This window comes from Vicugna pacos, chromosome 6 (assembly GCF_048564905.1).
Source record: "Vicugna pacos chromosome 6, VicPac4, whole genome shotgun sequence".
Classification (NCBI taxonomy): Eukaryota; Metazoa; Chordata; class Mammalia; order Artiodactyla; family Camelidae; genus Vicugna; species Vicugna pacos.
In genome coordinates this window covers 65,435,084-65,452,263 of record NC_132992.1, presented here as the reverse complement: position 1 = coordinate 65,452,263, position 17,180 = coordinate 65,435,084, and the positions used below count along the sequence as shown (strand labels likewise).

The window sequence follows — 17,180 nt, the reverse complement described above, 5'->3', positions numbered from 1 at the left end:
AAAAAAGGTATCTTTTCAAAGATATTTGCTTCTTTTAGGTTATAACAATGAGACTATGCTTAATACTACTGAGCTTAAACATACTACTAAACACTTAAAAATGGTTAAGATGATGTATTTTATGTTATATGTATTTTTTTTACCACATTAAAAAAATTAGGGAACGGTTAAGGAAAAATATCCTTCCACTAAATGTACAATCAAAGTATTACTGGAAATTTATTTGTTAGAAAAGTCTTTAAAAGCTTATCTCCATGATATTATTGCTGTGAACAATACCACCAGTAGCTAATATTTCTGAACACATAATCTATGCTAGGCTCACTGTTAAGTGCATTATTATATTCTTGAATACAAGTGCTACAAAGACAGAAATTTGTTTCATTTTCTGTTTGGCTCTCTAGATCACATCATCATTTTCCATCCTGTGCTGTAGCCCAGAGCGCTTATCTCTATGGAATGCTTCAACCAGGTTCCCAACACTCTGGCTTCTGGTTAGGTTTAGCCAGTGGGAGGGGCCAACAAGAGATCAGAGAGTAGGAGAAAGAGAAGTAGAGTTTTTATTCCCCTTGCTGTTTACCTGCTGGGCTAGGTCTGGTGATGGCTATGTCATTTCCACCTCTGACACCATAGCTCCTACTGGTGGCTGTATCCCACAGATGTGAATCTCTCCAGGTCCATGTACCACGTCTCCCTTTGCCCCTTCAGCTCTGTTGCTCACGCCTGAGGGCTTCACATTCCTTTGTTAGTTTCCCTTAACCCTGTCTATATCTTGGATAGAGTCTTTGCATTAATCTTCTTTAACCATTCCTTTTCCAGACACATTTATTGCTCTAGCATCCCAAAGCCTACAAAGTGTCTGGCACAAAGTTGGTAGTCAATAAATATTTCTAGAATGAATGAATAAACATGCATGATCTCGTTATCACAGCAAATACATGAAGTATGCATTCTTTTTGGCTTACAATTCCAGTGTTCTCCCTGCTTTTCCCCCACAAGTCACTGGAGAAAGAGCTTCTTGGGATCAGATCTGGCATTTGAGCTACGCACTTTATATTCCCTTATTCTGTTATTTAAATAAAAGACATTTCAGGCGTATTCAGAATTGCTACATTCTCGTGTAATTTTCTACCAAGACAATGAATAGAATAAAAAAAAAACCTTACGGCCCAATGCATTAATTTTTTTTTCAACCCTAGATACTACTTATTATCTGGTGTATCTCTCAATCCACTAAACATGACCATTTTGCAGTGCAATGATTTCTGATGAAAAGTATTAAACTTTTGATATGACATACGTGCTTTCTAGTGGAGATGCCAATGTCAAAATTATCTTCTGAGGCTGCGGAATAAAAATATTTAATATAGGCCTAAAGAAGCTCTTTTTTCTTTTCCTTTTCTTTCGTTTTTTTCTGAAAGTGCCTTTCTGAAAAGGCAGAAAGTGAATCCCACAGTGAGTTTCACAGCAGTTGCTTCTTAAGCTGAAGTGTGTTGGCCTGGAGCCCTGACTCAATTTAGTCCCATTCAATGTACCATATTCTGTAAATTTGCTTTAAGTTTTACTGTGGTTGTTCCTGTAATTTACTTTACTTCTTGGCCTAAACAAACTCTTAAGTATTTTTGTGTGGCTATTAAATAAAAAATTTGGCTCCCATCCAAGGCCATTAATTCTAAGTGGTGGGTGGGTGAAGAATTCCTATCAGTTCAGTTATATTAAATCTAATGTAAAAGATATTACTGGATATACAAAAACATTTATATATCCACTTAGACATATAAACTGCAACTGAGTTAAATCAAACGAAAAAACTCTAGCAATACGTGAAGTACTTCCTTTAGACTGTTAAGACTAGTAACTAATTCTTTTTTATTTTTATTGATATACATACCTTATATACTTTATGAAAAGTAAAAACTATCAAAATCTTGATTTTCCTTAATAGAGGTACTGAATTAGATTTTTTGAACTTTGCCTAATGATAGCACTTCATAATTATGTAACTGAAATTGAAAGTGTCCAATGCTAATCAATGGGACCAAACTCTAAGTGATTCAAGATCAAGTATTTTGATACACCAATAAAACTGTTGTAGATCACTGCCTCAGTGTATGCAATGGCACCCAAGTGCTTGAGTGTATGTACTTTCAGTAAGTGAGCAATTTGGCTCCTCCAAGATCTCTCAGATTGCTATAAAGCATGTCTGTGTATGATACATTAGTTATAGATAAAGAATAGCAAAGATAACTTGAGGAAAAACCCTGTATTCTTATATAGTTTTGGTCTTATTTCCCATCAAACATTTTTTTACATTTTTTTAATTGAGTTACAGTCATTTTACTATGTTGTGTCAAATTCCAGTGTAGAGCACAATTTTTCAGTTACACATGAACATACATATATTCATTGTCATATTTTTTTTTTGCTGTGAGTTACCACAAGATCTTGTATATATTTCCCTGTGCTATACAGTATAATCTTGTTTATCTATTCTGCATATGCCTGTCAGTATCTACAAAAACTTTCTTAAGAACTTACTAGAAGTTGGTAACTTTAAAGTTTCACAACTTTTCTTGTGTTCTTATTTATCAGCTGGAAGTCTTAACTAGTAAATAAAGTTTAAGGGACATAAGGCTCTTAACAATCAGCTACCCATCCCTAAGTACACTAGGCTGTGATTACTACAAACTATTTGCAATTTCCTAATTTCATGCAATTTTTCAAACACCTCTGGGTCTTGACCTATATACTATTTTCTGCTTAGAATGTTCCTTTCTCATTTCTGTTTTTGTAAAACTTCCTTAGGCCCAGCTCCTATATCATCTGCCTAACCCTTCTAGGATGAAATGCTCCCTGTTGTGCTCCATAGCACATGCCTGATAGAATTAATTAAACACTTAATATATTGTGTTATATTTAGTTATATATGATATATTTAGTTATATTTATAGTCTGTCTCCTTTACTAGATGTAAACTTGTTAAAGGTAGTAACCATGTATTAACTGATCCCTAGAACCTAGCACAGGGCTTGATATAAACAGTAGGTATACTTGATAAATGTTAGACAGACTCAACTGAAGATCAAAGACGTTCTCCTTGAGTAATTGATATTTTGGGGCTTTGTTAAAAAATGAATGCTTTAGATGTCCGTTGCTGATGGAAATATGTAACAAGAGGTCAAGTAAGTTATGAGGTCACAGTGTAAGTCATTTATGATAAAGGGACTCAAGCCTTGTTGTTCTTTTTGTCAGGAAAACAGTCATGAAGACCAAAACCAGTCTGTTTGGTCTGTTCTGTCCACAGTATGCAGAAAGATCTAATTAGTTTAGTGCCAGGCTTAGCTTCAGAGACCTGTACACAGTACCCCTCAGTGCTTGGATGGAGAGGTGAGGGAGCTAGGGTCACCACCACCAGCACCATCCTTCTCCTATATACTTCCCCACCCCGTCTCTATTCTTAGTACATATGGGAGTACATGCTAAGGCATGGGACATAGCTTTTGCTCAAACAGTCCTATCTATTTATTTATTTATTTATTTATTTATTTATTTATTTATTTCCTCCTTTATTTTTATATAATGTTTATGAGTGCTTGGTGGTAGCAGAAGAGAAAAGTGCATTGGTCTTCCTCTGGTTCTAGTTAATAAGGAAGGAGCTCTTTTAACCAACTTTCACAATTCATTGGATTAACTACACTCTTTTCTTCCTCTTAAACATAATGATGCCCACAGCACACTTTAAGTTTGAGGTTGTTAGCCTCCTGGATACCTGTAAATTATTTGTCTAAGATGCAGTTGAGGTTGTTCTCAAACTTGTTTGTGCCAGTTTGTGGCAATAGTTGCTATAGAATTAAGTTATTTAAATAAATATTATATAAACCAATAACATATGGGTGTGAAGAGAATTATTTTTCCCTATAAAAATTAAGTTAAACTTTTGAAAAACTTATTTAAAAAAGCTGTTAAAAAGAACTGTCAAATTAAGTGTGGGTGAAGCAACTGTAAAAAAATTTGTAAAAAATACAATAAAAATCTAGAAGAATTCTAAACTTAGATACTTTGCAAAGGTCCTTAAAATTTTCTCCACTTTAAAGAAATCAAAACTGGAAATCATATACAATATCTTTTGGGTATAATTGAACAAGAAAGACCAGATAGAGGTTCAAAAAGATACTTACTAAAAGTCTTGGCTCTCCATCAAATTACTGACAAATAAATGTTCATTTATTTATGTTAAATTTATGTTTATTTTAATAATATAAGATAATTTCTCACTTCGACTTATTTCCAATTAGATGGCCAATTACTTATCTCAAAAGCATTAAACAGGAGGATTTCTATTGTACTTCCACTATGGCCCATTAGTGCTTCATTTCTTAGTAGAAATATACATATTCCTGCTCCCTGGTTAACTCCCTAATGAGAAAAATTAATTTAAGTGATTACCTAGAGAGATTAAATAATCTGTTCCTTCTAAATTTCCCTGTTTGTAACACAAGTCTTAGAAGACCACTTAGAAGCTGTAGTTCTATTTAGAACATTAATGTTTATACAGGAAGAAAGATTCATTCAATGCAGGGCTAGAAAAAGCTTGTGGGGCATGTCTGAGACATACTAACAATACCATGCCATATATTAATAGACTCAGATTCTTTCAGTTAAGAATAAATTCACTTGATTCTTTCTCAGGGGAACCATCCTTTAATCTCTTTGATAATCTGTCTAATCCTTCTCTAAAATTTCCATTACAACAATGGCATAAGTCTAGAATTAGATGCTGAAAGTCCATGAAACTAAAATCTTTCGGGCCTTTCAGGCCTGTGAATCTCACCTGTTCACCAGCTTGGGATTCCCCAATGATGAAACGATCTCCTGGGCCATCAGCAGCTGTGAGATGAACAGAACCAAGAACAAACATCAGAATAGACCTATAGCAAGGAATAAGAACCTAGTGTTGGAATTCTAAAATTTGACTCAAGCGATCAGATAAGGTTTCAGGAAAGTGGAATACTTTTCTGACCTCCTTGTTGAGACAATGGCTTTGTTACTACTGGTTTGATCTTTGGTATCCACAGCTCACAAGTACCAACAGAAGTGGTCCTAATCGTGCCCTTTCTTGGTGTCTCTGGAAATGGTTTTCCTGTTGCTCCATTATTTCCACTTCCGTACTTTCAAATAGGAAGTTCTTTTAGCCTATCCTACTTAATAAATACCACCTTATCCATGGGTATATATGTGATGTGTGTGTGCACACTTCTAGAGAGGTACATATGAAGTAGGAAGTGAAGCAGAAAGAATGTATATTCTTTTCTTTATTTGACACTCAAAGTAAATGAGTTATGGAATGAAGAAACTCAGGTAGGAAAAGCTAATAATTATCTTGAACAAGTTCTGCTTAGTGGTGGAGCTAGGACTGAAATCCAGTCCCTGAATTTCCAATATAGTATATATTTTTTATGATGGATCAAAATGTTATTTCCTAATCAAAATACATAGGCAGTGCTGCATCACAATTTCCACTGACTGTTTATTTTTAAATCGGAAGAAACACTTTCAGAATTGAGACGGAAAGAAATTCTTATCCATTATTTTTTCTACATACAGTATATTAATGGCTAGATGAAAAAACATTCCTGGAGATAAATGTATTCAGAAAGGTTTTCTTCACATATATTGTGGATTCCAGACCAAAACTACTGGTGAGGCAATGTCTATATGAGTTTTATCATCATGACCATTACCTCCTTGTCATCTGCACATAGCAAAGGTTTGGGGGCACATACACAGAAAAGGCAACATTGTTTATATGAATAATTTAATCATATTTGCAGTCATGCTGATAAATAATAAAAAAGAAGTATTTCTCCTCTTTTAAAGAGGATATATAAGAGATCCATTTTTTCTTTATGTGACTACAAAGTGGTATCTTTTTCTGAAGGTTTATACACAATACTGTTTCTAACAAGCCATTTTTTTCTGCACATGGCTTTGGTTAACCTGAGGTGAAGAGGAACAAAAATTAACACTGGACTTCAGACAATACCACAGAGCTACACTAATCAAAACAGCATGGTATTGATATAAAAAACAGACATATGAATCAGTGGAACAGAATACAGAGCTCAGAAACAAACCTACAAACTTTTGGTCAATTAATCTTTGACAAAGGAGACAAGAACGTACAATGGAGTAGAGACAGTCTCTTCAGCAAATGGTATTGGAAAAACTGGACAGCTGCATGTAAATCAATGAAGTTAGAATACTCCCTCACACCATAAACAAAAGTAAACTCAAAATGGCTTAAATACACATAAGACAAGACACTACAAACTTCTTAGAAGAAAAGATAGGCAAAACATCTGACATAAATCTCAGCAATGTTCTCCTATGGCAGCCTACCCAGGCAATAGAAATAAAAGAAAAAATAAACAAATGGGACCTAATTAAACTTGTAAGCTTTTGAACAGCAAAGGAAACAGTAAGCAAAACAAAAAGACAACCTATGGAATGGGAGAAAACATTTACAAAAGACGAGACTGACAAGGGCTTAATTTCCAGAATATATAAGCAGCTCATACAACTTAATAACAAAAAAACCAACAACCCAATCCAAAAATGGGCAGAAGACCTATACAAGCAATTCTCCCATGAAGACATACAAATGGTCAATAGGCACATTAAAAAATGCTCAATACCGCCAATTACCAGAGAAATGCAAATTAAAACTACAATAAAGTATCACCTCACACCAGTCAGAATGGCTATCAATCAAAAGTCCACAAGCAATAAAGCCTGGAGAGGGTATGGAGAAAAGGGAACCCTCCTACACTGTGGGAATATAGTTTGGTGCAGCTGTTATGGAAAACAGTATGGAGATTCCTCAAAAGACTAAAAGTAGACTTACCATATGATCCAGCAATCCCACTCCTGGGCATATATCCAGAAGGAACCTTAATTCAAAAAGATACATGCACCCCAATGTTCATAGTCACACTATTTGCAATAGCCAAGACATGGAGACAACCTAAATGTCCATTGACAGATGACTGGATAAAGAAGCTGTGGTATGTTTATACAATGGAATACTACTCAGCCATTAAAAAAGGAATAAAATAATGCCCTTTGCAGCAAGATGGATAGACCTGGAGACTGTCATTCTAAGTGAAGTAAGCCAGAAAGGAAGAAAATACCATATGATATCACTTATATGTGGAATCTAGAAAAAAAGACAAACAAACTTATTTACAAAACAGAAACAGACTCACAGACATGGAAAACAAACTTATGGTTACCAGGTGGGGGGAAGAGGGTGGGAAGGGATAAATTGGAAGTTCGAGATTTGCAGATACTAACTAACATATATATATAATAGATAAACAAATTCATACTGTATAGCACAGGGAATTATATTCAATATTTTGTAGTAACTTATGGTGAAGAATATGAAAATGAATATATGTTCATGTATGACTGAAGCATGTGCTGTGCACCAGAAATTGATATAACATTGTAAACTGACTGTACTTCAATAAAATACACACACACACACACACACACACACACACACACACACACACAACATTGGGTGTCTTCTATGTACTGAATGTTACATCCTGTACTTTTTAGACATTGTCTCAGTTAATAAACTCTTGGCTTTCTTATGTTTTTTGCAATCCTATAATATTTTCAGTGTTCACGTGTAAAAACAAGAATATTGTAGTTTTCCTGCAATGGTGTTATTATGCTGCTTTCATGGGTTCTTTTTTCTTCTGAAAAAAATGAAATGATTAAAAACAGACATAGAAGTCATTGCTTCAACAATTACGAACATTTTGCCAACTTTGTTTCCTCTATCTCTTTCTATATTTCTTCTCTATGAAGTTGTATCTGACTTTCTTTCCTTCCAGAGTCACTTGGTGAGGATGAATATTACCTCATGAAACTTACTTTTGTTTATATATATTTATACGTATTGTATATGTTACATACATATGTATGTGTATATCATTAGCTTGTGATGTATGACGTATGTCTGTATCTCTTTTGTTTCCCCAGTGTATTCCTGAAATAACTCTAATTATGGTTTCCTGTGGTATTTGTAATCACTTGCTTATTTGTCTCAGGGAAATTCCTGGTACTTGCTGAAGAGCAGGTATTAAGTAAAAAGTTCAATATGCGAAGTATTCAAATGTTCAATAAATGAATGAGTGTGGCTCCTAAGAATCTTTTTAGAAAGATGCATGCATGAATGAACAAATAAATAATATTTTCCAGCACAGAATGCTGTATTTTGAATGTCTCCCATTTTCTGCTGGTCCATGGTTTTCTTCAAAATGTGAGTCAACATTCACCACCTTTAGAATGTTCAGAAAGATTGCTCTGATTAATCCTGTGTAACTTAGATTATATCTAGCATAGTGCCTAGCTCATCACTGACGTTCAAGAAATATTTGTTAAAAGAATACAGAAATGAATTTGGCATTTCCATAATACTAAGGTGAGAAGTCTGTACACTGACTTTTACACATTTAGTATTGTACTTTGTAAATTTTCTTAATTTCATAAATGCGTATGTTTTATCTCTTCAGCTAGATAATGAGTTCCTTAGGGGTTGGTATCACTTCTTTTCTTTCTTTTTTGAAACACTCTGCTCTTCAGTCTTCCTCCTGTTTCTTGTTCCCTCACTCATGTAATGCACATACACTCAAAATGCTCATATCATGTTCTGCACAAAGGTGCCAAACAAATGTTGCTGAATAATGAGTGACTAGAGATAATCTGGGGCAAGGTGGTACAGAGTGTCAGGGAGGCCAATAACTGAAAAAACCCTTTAATGATTCTAAGAAGCAAGGTCCTTTGTTATAAGTAAGGTGCACTACAGGGGAGGGAGTATGTGCTCACTTTATGTTCTCCACCTTGCCCTGAAAATTTCCACCTGGGAAACATGCCTCTATATTGCTGGCTAAAGAAGGCTCAGTCAACCAACATTATAAAAGGTTCTTGGTACCAGTGGAGGAGTCATTTTTACCATTTATAATAATGCTTCTCAACCCTTAATATGTATGCAGATCACCTGGAGATCTTGTTAATAGATTCTGATTCAGTAGGTCTGGGATAGGGCCTGTGGTTCTATACTTCTAACAAGCTGATGCTGATGCAGCTGGTTCAAAGACTACCCTTTTAGAGGAGCAGAGTTAAGACTGAACTGAGTACAGACAAATTCAGACTAAAAGAAAACTTAAGGAATAAAAATTAGTAAACTACAACAGAAATCCTGATTTTACATCAACATCAAGCCTTCCTATTTCTCAAAAAGACAGAAAAGTAACAATCAGTCTAAGTTGCTGTTATTTATTTTAAAATATCTATTAAAGAGACAGGTGAAAGAAAAGTTGCCATTTTCAAGATGAATTCTACCAGCTTGGGTGGGAGGGGGCAGAAGTGGAGCTATGGTGGCAGATAGACCCTAAAGCTTAGAATGAAATAAACTAAGTAAGCCACAGTATGACATTAGAAAAGATGGATGGATTCCAAGGGTTTCTGTAGAGGCTTAGACTCTTTTCCCCCCTAATTCTGACATTTCTGTTAATAAGTTTTATTTTCTGTTTTGTAACTGTGAAATTTAATTTGAAGGAAGTGATAAAAGCAATACAAACCAAATCCTAACAGCAAATGTGCTATATAAGTAATTCATAACGCTTAATTATGAACCTGAAGCTGCTCCGTTTCCACCCTCTTTTTTCAGTGTCCAGAAACACTTTTTAGTCTTGTTCACCTGTTTAAGTTTTCTGATTATATCATTTAACATAAAATTGATAACATTAGATAACTATTTATCATGGCAATGTATAGAAAATGATAGTTCCCAAGCCATTCGCCTCAGAATTCTCCCTCATTTTCATTTTCCAGCCATAGGAGGGCTCTCTTTAATCTCTTGAAATCTTTACAGCTATGCAGTTATTTTCAATAATAAAAGTCTCATCATTTCCATGGAGGGCTGAATAAATGGAGGCCACAGAGATAGTATAACTTTCAGAGGTCTTAGGAAATATCTCCAACAGAGGAATAAGGCAGAGGGAATAAGACTTTGTTTACTCTAATTACAGAACCAAAATGTCTAAGAATGGATGACAGGCAATAGAATTTATAGAATATATAATATACATGTATTTATTTAATGTTAGTATTTATATGTATAGTAACATTAACATTAGAGAAAGCGTTTAGGGTAGGGGCAAAGGAAGTTGACAAGAGTAGCACAACAGGATTAACACTTACTGCAGTGACACTGTGGGATTAAAGCAGGTGAGTTGTTTGGAATTTTAAATCTGTTGCCTGGAAAGCAGGGAACTAGGAATAGGACAGATGGATGAGAAGGCATTTTATATTTTTTACCATCACCTTCTAGGAGAAAAATGCCCACTTACTGTTAGTACTGGGGAAAGATGTATTATTTCCTTAAATATATTATTTTAAGTTTCTTGGAATTAACTAAAAGTAATTATTCCAACTTATCTCTCTTCATATAAGTAATACTCCCGTATCATAAGGCTCTCTTCTTCAACCAAAGTGTCTGCCAGTAGAAAGCAGTAGGTTGTCAAATGATTTGGAGAACCAGCTATGGCCAAACAGGATATAAATGGACAAAACAGAAACCATAGAACATGACTTTTGTGAGAGACTAAGAACTAGCTCAAAATCAAAAAGGTTATACTGAATTTTAGGATGCATTTTAACCCACTAGAAGGAACTACAACAAAATGTTAACAGTAGCTAGATAGTGAAATAATGGGTAACTTAAAAATGTTCTTTTTAATTTTCTGTATTTTCTATAAACATGTGCTTCAATCAGAATGTAAAAAAGAAAAAAAAAACTTAAAAATTTACTTTACCTAGATGGCAAGGATTTATCTTACAATATTTTCCCAGAATTTGGTTACACATGGTTCTCATAATAATTACTGGCTTGTTTATAATTTTCTCTTTTCCTAAATGATCCCAAAACTAATTCTGAAGTGATACGCCTTTCAAACTGAACATTTTCAAGAAAACTGAACTCGGTATTTTGAGATATTTTTGACTTTATTAACATCTAAGAAGAAATTGTGAAACACTGGGCACCCACATCTCTATAGGAGGGTGTGAATGTATCAAGATGATTAGCTTAATCAATGTGAAGGGAAAAATAATGTTTTAGAAATATGAATAGAACTATTGCATTGCTTCTAATTGGTAATATGTTACTTTCAATTTCTTTTCTCTGCTTTTATCTTTCAAATTCACTCCGTCCTGAATGCAGTTTTAGGTTTACTAGGTTACCGGTCTTTCTATCATTTATATCACTGTCACTTGATTCTTGTCTTCTTTGTATTCTATTCTTTCTTATTTTTTAAAAAGGTGTTCCTACTTCTTATTTCTTTAGCTACTTTTTACTGTCTTGATTTTTCAACCCACATACCTTAAAGCAAGTGTTCCTCCAACTGGTTTGGAGTTTTATCCCACATGTTTCTGAAGGATATTGGCTAATGCTTAGTGATCCAGAGCAAGTTAGTAACCTCTTTACACCTAGAGGGTTAGCAGTGCTCACAGGTGCCGCTGGTTATTATCGGAAGGCCTAAGGCAATGGCAGAGGAGAAGGAAAAAAGGGAGAATAAATGGAGTGGGAGAAAGGAATGGGAGTAAAGGAAGACAAGTGGAAAGAGGACGGTATGCGATGTGGAGTGGGAGAGAGCCACAATAGCCTCAAGGATATTCTTCACCAAAACACTGCCAGGGGGCGCTATTACATCACAGAAAAGACCAAAACCATGCCTCTTTGTTCACTGATAACCTCGGCTGCCTTAATTATGATTTATTATTTCTATTTATAATATATACACCCACACTAACCATGTTCACTTTGAAATTTAACCATATCCACGATGGTTATCTGTTATGTGTTATGTCTCTGTTATATGTTCCACATTCTAGAGAACTAGCAACACTTCATAGGAAAGAAATAATGTGAATTAACTGCATGGTAGGTTACCTGTTGAACCTTTCATACTATAAGATGCCATTCTAAACATCTGTGTGTGTTTGTGAAATAACTAAAAACAATATCACTCTAAAACAAAAGATATGATATACTGAATAATTAATTTCTCTGATAGATTCTATAGCTGCAGAAAGGCTCTTTTATGTTTCATGTGGGCTAACTAAAAAAACTAACAGCAATAGTTTCTTTTTATTGAGCTACTACTACTTCATGTAAAAATCACAGAACAACATTCTGTTTCAGAATAATTCTTCCTCAAATAATTTATTTTCTCATTTTCTCTTCCTATATTTTCCCAAGTATGTAAAAAACAGACTTTCTTGTTCCTTTGGTGTTTCATCTGCTATTAGTTGTTTGTTCTACTTTGGAAGTAAGAATTCTTTGTCATTTCATAGCAATCCTATATGGCTACAAATTATAAGCTCAAACCGAATTTATGTTTTGGTTGGGGAATAAGAAACAAGAGCCTATTGAGTGCTTTTTTTTTTTGGTGCCAGTTCCTTGAAGGCTTTCTGTGGTCTCGCTTAATGCTCACAGTAACCTGTTGCGGTAAGTACTGGTAAGATTATCACTATTTTATAGATGAGAGAACCAGGGGTCAAAAAGTTAAAGTGATTTGCTCAAAGTTACATAGATGGAACTGGCAAAAGAACTTTAACCATTTGCTCTACTGCCTCCAACATAAAACGATTGCTAAGAGATTGTGATGGAACATGGAGGCAATTAATGAATATATTCAATTACAAGAAAGAAGAAATTATTTAAAGGCTAGATAGAGTTAAAAAAAAACCAAACTAAAAAATCAAGTAAGGGACTCCATAAATGACCATTAAAAGGGAACTGGCCTTTTTAATAGCTCTGATAAACTGGGAAATGGTTTTAGACATTTCTTGATATGATATCGACCTAGAGTTAATAACCAATAATAGTTTCTAAGCAATTCAGTTGCATTTTCATTTTGGGTTCTTAGATTGGACTTTAGGCAGGCAAATGCTATTCAGTATTTGCTTTTGAGCTTTATACATTCTCGGCAACTCTGAAGGCGTGAGCTGCTGGTACCATCTGGGGCTTCAAAGCTTTGAAATATGGAATCTTCCAGGGAATTACAGGCTTCCCTCATGCTTGCTTTCTATGAAGCCCTTGTTGATGTCTGCGTTTAAAGTAGAAGAAAAAATTGCCCTCTTTATCCCTGTGTTGGGAATCTGCTCTTCTTTCTTGGACCACATAGATGTTTCCAATTAGAAAACATTTGGAAAACTTCCAGACCAAGACTGTCTGCTATCTGGTATGTGTAGAGGCTGAAAGAATAAATTATGGTACAGTGTTTTTATCAATCTCTACATATTTCTTTATAAGTAAGAATTTTTGAGTAACTAGAGTACTTTCACGAAAAAGTTTTAATCAAGATTGTGTCAGAAAATGTATAGGTGTAGATTAACATTGTTATCTGTGAGTGAAATTATTTTGACAGCCAAGCAGGAAACAGATGTAGCAGTCAATAGGTGCGTGACTGAGCCAAAAATATGAAGAAAAAAAAATACAGTGTGAGTATGCTGATACTCAAGCAAACCAAAATATTTACCTCGGACAGCATAGCCATCTTTTACTGATGCTGGGAACGGGGGTAGGTTGTCTTTTGCATATACATCTTGGGCAAGGACTCGCCCCATTCCATCTGTAAGAGAAAGGAAAATATGAATGGCGAGTGCAATGGGTTAAACAGGCAGTCTTAAACAAGATGGACATGTGTACTTGTCTGACAAAGCTTGCGTAAGGGCTTAGTCAGATCTCCCGATTTCTGTCCTAGGGAATAGGGGACAGAAAGAAGAGATGCATCCTACTGTCTAAAATGGAAGATTAAATTCAGTCAATTAATAGCAATGTCTGCAGGGATTATCTGAATATGAGTAGCTACACAGTCATAAAAGATGTATTTAAGTTGATGTGTCATTAATCCTTTAACAATCCAAAGATGATTTTCTTCAAAAAGTAAATTCTCAGACATGAAAACATAAAGCATTTGTTTATTTTAGTATGTTACAAGTATGTATAACTTTTATATCTTTTGCTATACTTTTCTGAAAATTTCCAGGTTTTCTACAATGATCACATGAAATTTTTATAAAAAGTTTTTTTCCTTAAGAGAAAGGTAATAGGGGGTTGTTACAGCTCATTGGTAGACTGCCTAGCATGCACAAGGTCCTGGGTTCAATCCCCAGTACCTCCATTAAAAATAAATAAATAAACCTAATTACCCTCCCTCCCCCACAAAAAGAAGGAGCTTCCTTATCATTCTATTTAATTTTAGTCAAAATTCTGGCTTTATTAACCTAAAAAAGTTTTGTGATTATAAGAAGAGGGCCAGTAATCTATTGTGTGAAGTGATTATTCAAACCACTATTCATCCACTCCAGATGACAATCACACTTGGCTACAGCTCAGGAGCTGGATCTAGTACCAACAAGAATGAATGTTTCAAGAGTCATGACCAATTCTTTAAATCTTCTAGTCAGAATCTGTCTTTATTATAACTCAAAAAAAATAGTAAAAAAAAAAGAATCTTTATTATTATTGTTGTTTTGTTTTTGTTATTTTAAAGAAGCAATAGAATAATAAATAGGAGGTAGAGAAGGAAGAAGAGGAGAAGGGGAAAAAAATCAGGCTTCTCTGCAAAGACTATAAGTAATACAGAACTTGATTTACATGACAGCCTTTATATAGATTTATAAAATTCCATTGTTTCCAGAGCTGGATGGGTAAGTCTTTTTTGTTTGTTTGTTTTTTGCTTTTAGCTTTGTTCTCCTTAGCCCTAACCTAGGGCCTTTGGTTTCCAGATCCTAGGACCTAGAAGTACAGACAGATTTTAAATTTTGTATTCTGATCCATAGTGATAGTGGCATTGACTCTTCCCTCTTAGGGGAGTGACACCTGAATTGGAAGAGAGAACTTCTTAGCACACTCTAGCTGCAGGTATTCTCATGAGGTTGAAGCTATTCTGGAGCTATCCTAGAGCTATGGACCATACTTTAAGACCAGGGAAGTGGTGGGACCAAAAGGTCTCGTTTGCATTCACATGTACAAATGACCCTGAAGCTAAAAGATAGTCCCTGGTAGTGAGCCCCATGGCATTTGTCCGGATCACAGTAAATCTCCTGTGGTAGCACCTTACCTGATACCAGTTAGGTCTGGGGTGGAGAGTGAAAATGTAAGCTGTATACCAGCTCAGATCCTAAGAGAATGACTTTGCTGGGATTTGAAATAGCTCAGCAATAGTGGTTAATAATCAAAGATAGTACCAGGGCTGAGTTTTTCTGGCAGCTGGTCCAGTTAATCTAGCAAATGTTTAAATAGCATTTCATAAATTACCAAGTAACATCATATATATAAACTCATTTAATCCTCACAAAAATCTAGTAAAGCATTATTAAATTCATTTTACAGATGAATAAAGAGAAGTTTAAGCAGGGTAAGTCACTTACCCAAAGTCATATATTTCACAGGTGGCTGAAGTAGGATTGAAATTTAGATCTCAGAGCTTCAATCCTTACTACAATTGGCAACAGCTACTACCATTCATGTTCCTTCTATGTACTGCTCTTCCTCTATTTCCTTGAGATCTAAAAAAGCTACAAGGTGATTCTTCCAAAAATTTCACATAGAATTACCATATCCAGCAATTCTACTTCTAGGTATATATTCAAAAGAATTAACAGCAGAGACTTGAACAATATTTGTGCACCCATGTTTATAACAGCATTATTCATAGTAGTCAAAAAGTGGAAGTAACCCAAGTGCCCACTGATGGATGAGTGGATAAATAAAATATGGCACATACATAACAGGATTATTATTCTGCCTTAAAAAGGAAGGAAATTCTGACATATGCTGTAATATGGATTAAATTTGAAGACATTATGAAATAAGTAAGAATTAAATGAAATAAGCTAGACACAGAAGGACAAATATTGTATGATTCCACTTATATGAGGTAATAAGAATGTTCAAAATCAAAATCAGAGTCAAAATGTAGAATAGTGGTTGCCATGGGCTGTGGAGAGAAGGGAATAGGGAGTTACTGAGTATGGAGTTTCAATTTGGGGAGATAAAAAAGTTTTGGAGATAGATGGTGGTGATAGTTGCAGAACTATGTAAATATATTTCAATGCCACTGAACTGTACAGTTAAACATGATTAAAATGGTAAATCTCATTTTATGTATATGTTACCACCACCACAAAAAACTACAATGAAGTGCTGGCATAAGCATCAACAGTACAGGCTATTTTTCCTCCCTAAGTCTTTGCCAGGGAGTCCAAGAAAAGAGATACATGCTCATCATGGCTCTTTTTATTCCTATATTTCAGGAAGAAAGAGGTTGAGCACTTAGTATGCTAAGTTTGAAAGACTGTTGACAGTTGTAGATATGACTGTGGCTTAACATAATGCTCCAAATACAGGAGTACTGATTATCTTCTGCTTTTGCAAGATATGGACTCAAGGAAGTAGAAGAAGTTGACCAAGGTCTTACTGACAGCCACTTTAGAGAAAGAGTATCATCTGACTTGATTTCTCTCTTTAATGCCTGAGTAACTCATATATCTTATTGTACAATTTCATTCTGCAGGGTGCCTAAGATACAGAGTCTACTCAGTCATAATTTGATGAAATCAGATTGTGGAAACTAAAGTAAAAACTGTGTTCTGTAAGTTTCCAGTAATAATTGCTCTCCTTCCCCCATACTATCATACACATAAACACTAAAAAATAGCCCTCAAATCTGAGGAGGCTCAAATGATAACTCTGGATAGAGAGATATACATATGACAAGGAACAAGTGAGTTATTTAAATGCCACAATCCACTCAAGTTTCATTAGGCTACAAAATAATACACAGACCCTATTATAAGAATTCTGTAATGCTGGCATAAGACTTTCCTTGCATAATATGGGAAACATTTATGCTGACACTGAGCTTTACTTCTGACAAGTGTCCAGTTTCTGATACAGAGAGTGATTTGCCGCATCTTAAATACGGTGGGCTTTTTCTTATTTCTGTTCCTTTACAGATAACATTGTCTTGGACAGGAATGCATTTTTTCTTTCCTCTTTTCTCTCCCTAGTGAATCTTAGACAACCTTCAAGT

At 34.9% G+C, this 17,180-nt stretch overlaps 1 protein-coding gene across 8 annotated transcripts in view; it reads right to left on the bottom strand.

The window, feature by feature from the left end:
• The window catches only part of GPHN (gephyrin), a 432,492-nt gene that overhangs the window by 73,783 nt on the left and 341,529 nt on the right, over nucleotides 1-17,180 (bottom strand). For all 8 annotated transcript variants that reach the window (XM_006206958.4, XM_006206955.3, XM_072963279.1 and 5 more), the window contains 2 exons: nucleotides 13,620-13,712; nucleotides 4,832-4,887 (listed from right to left, as the gene is read on the bottom strand). In XM_006206958.4, the coding sequence (XP_006207020.1) occupies nucleotides 4,832-4,887; nucleotides 13,620-13,712 (149 nt within the window). The remainder of the gene's footprint in view (nucleotides 1-4,831; nucleotides 4,888-13,619; nucleotides 13,713-17,180) is intronic.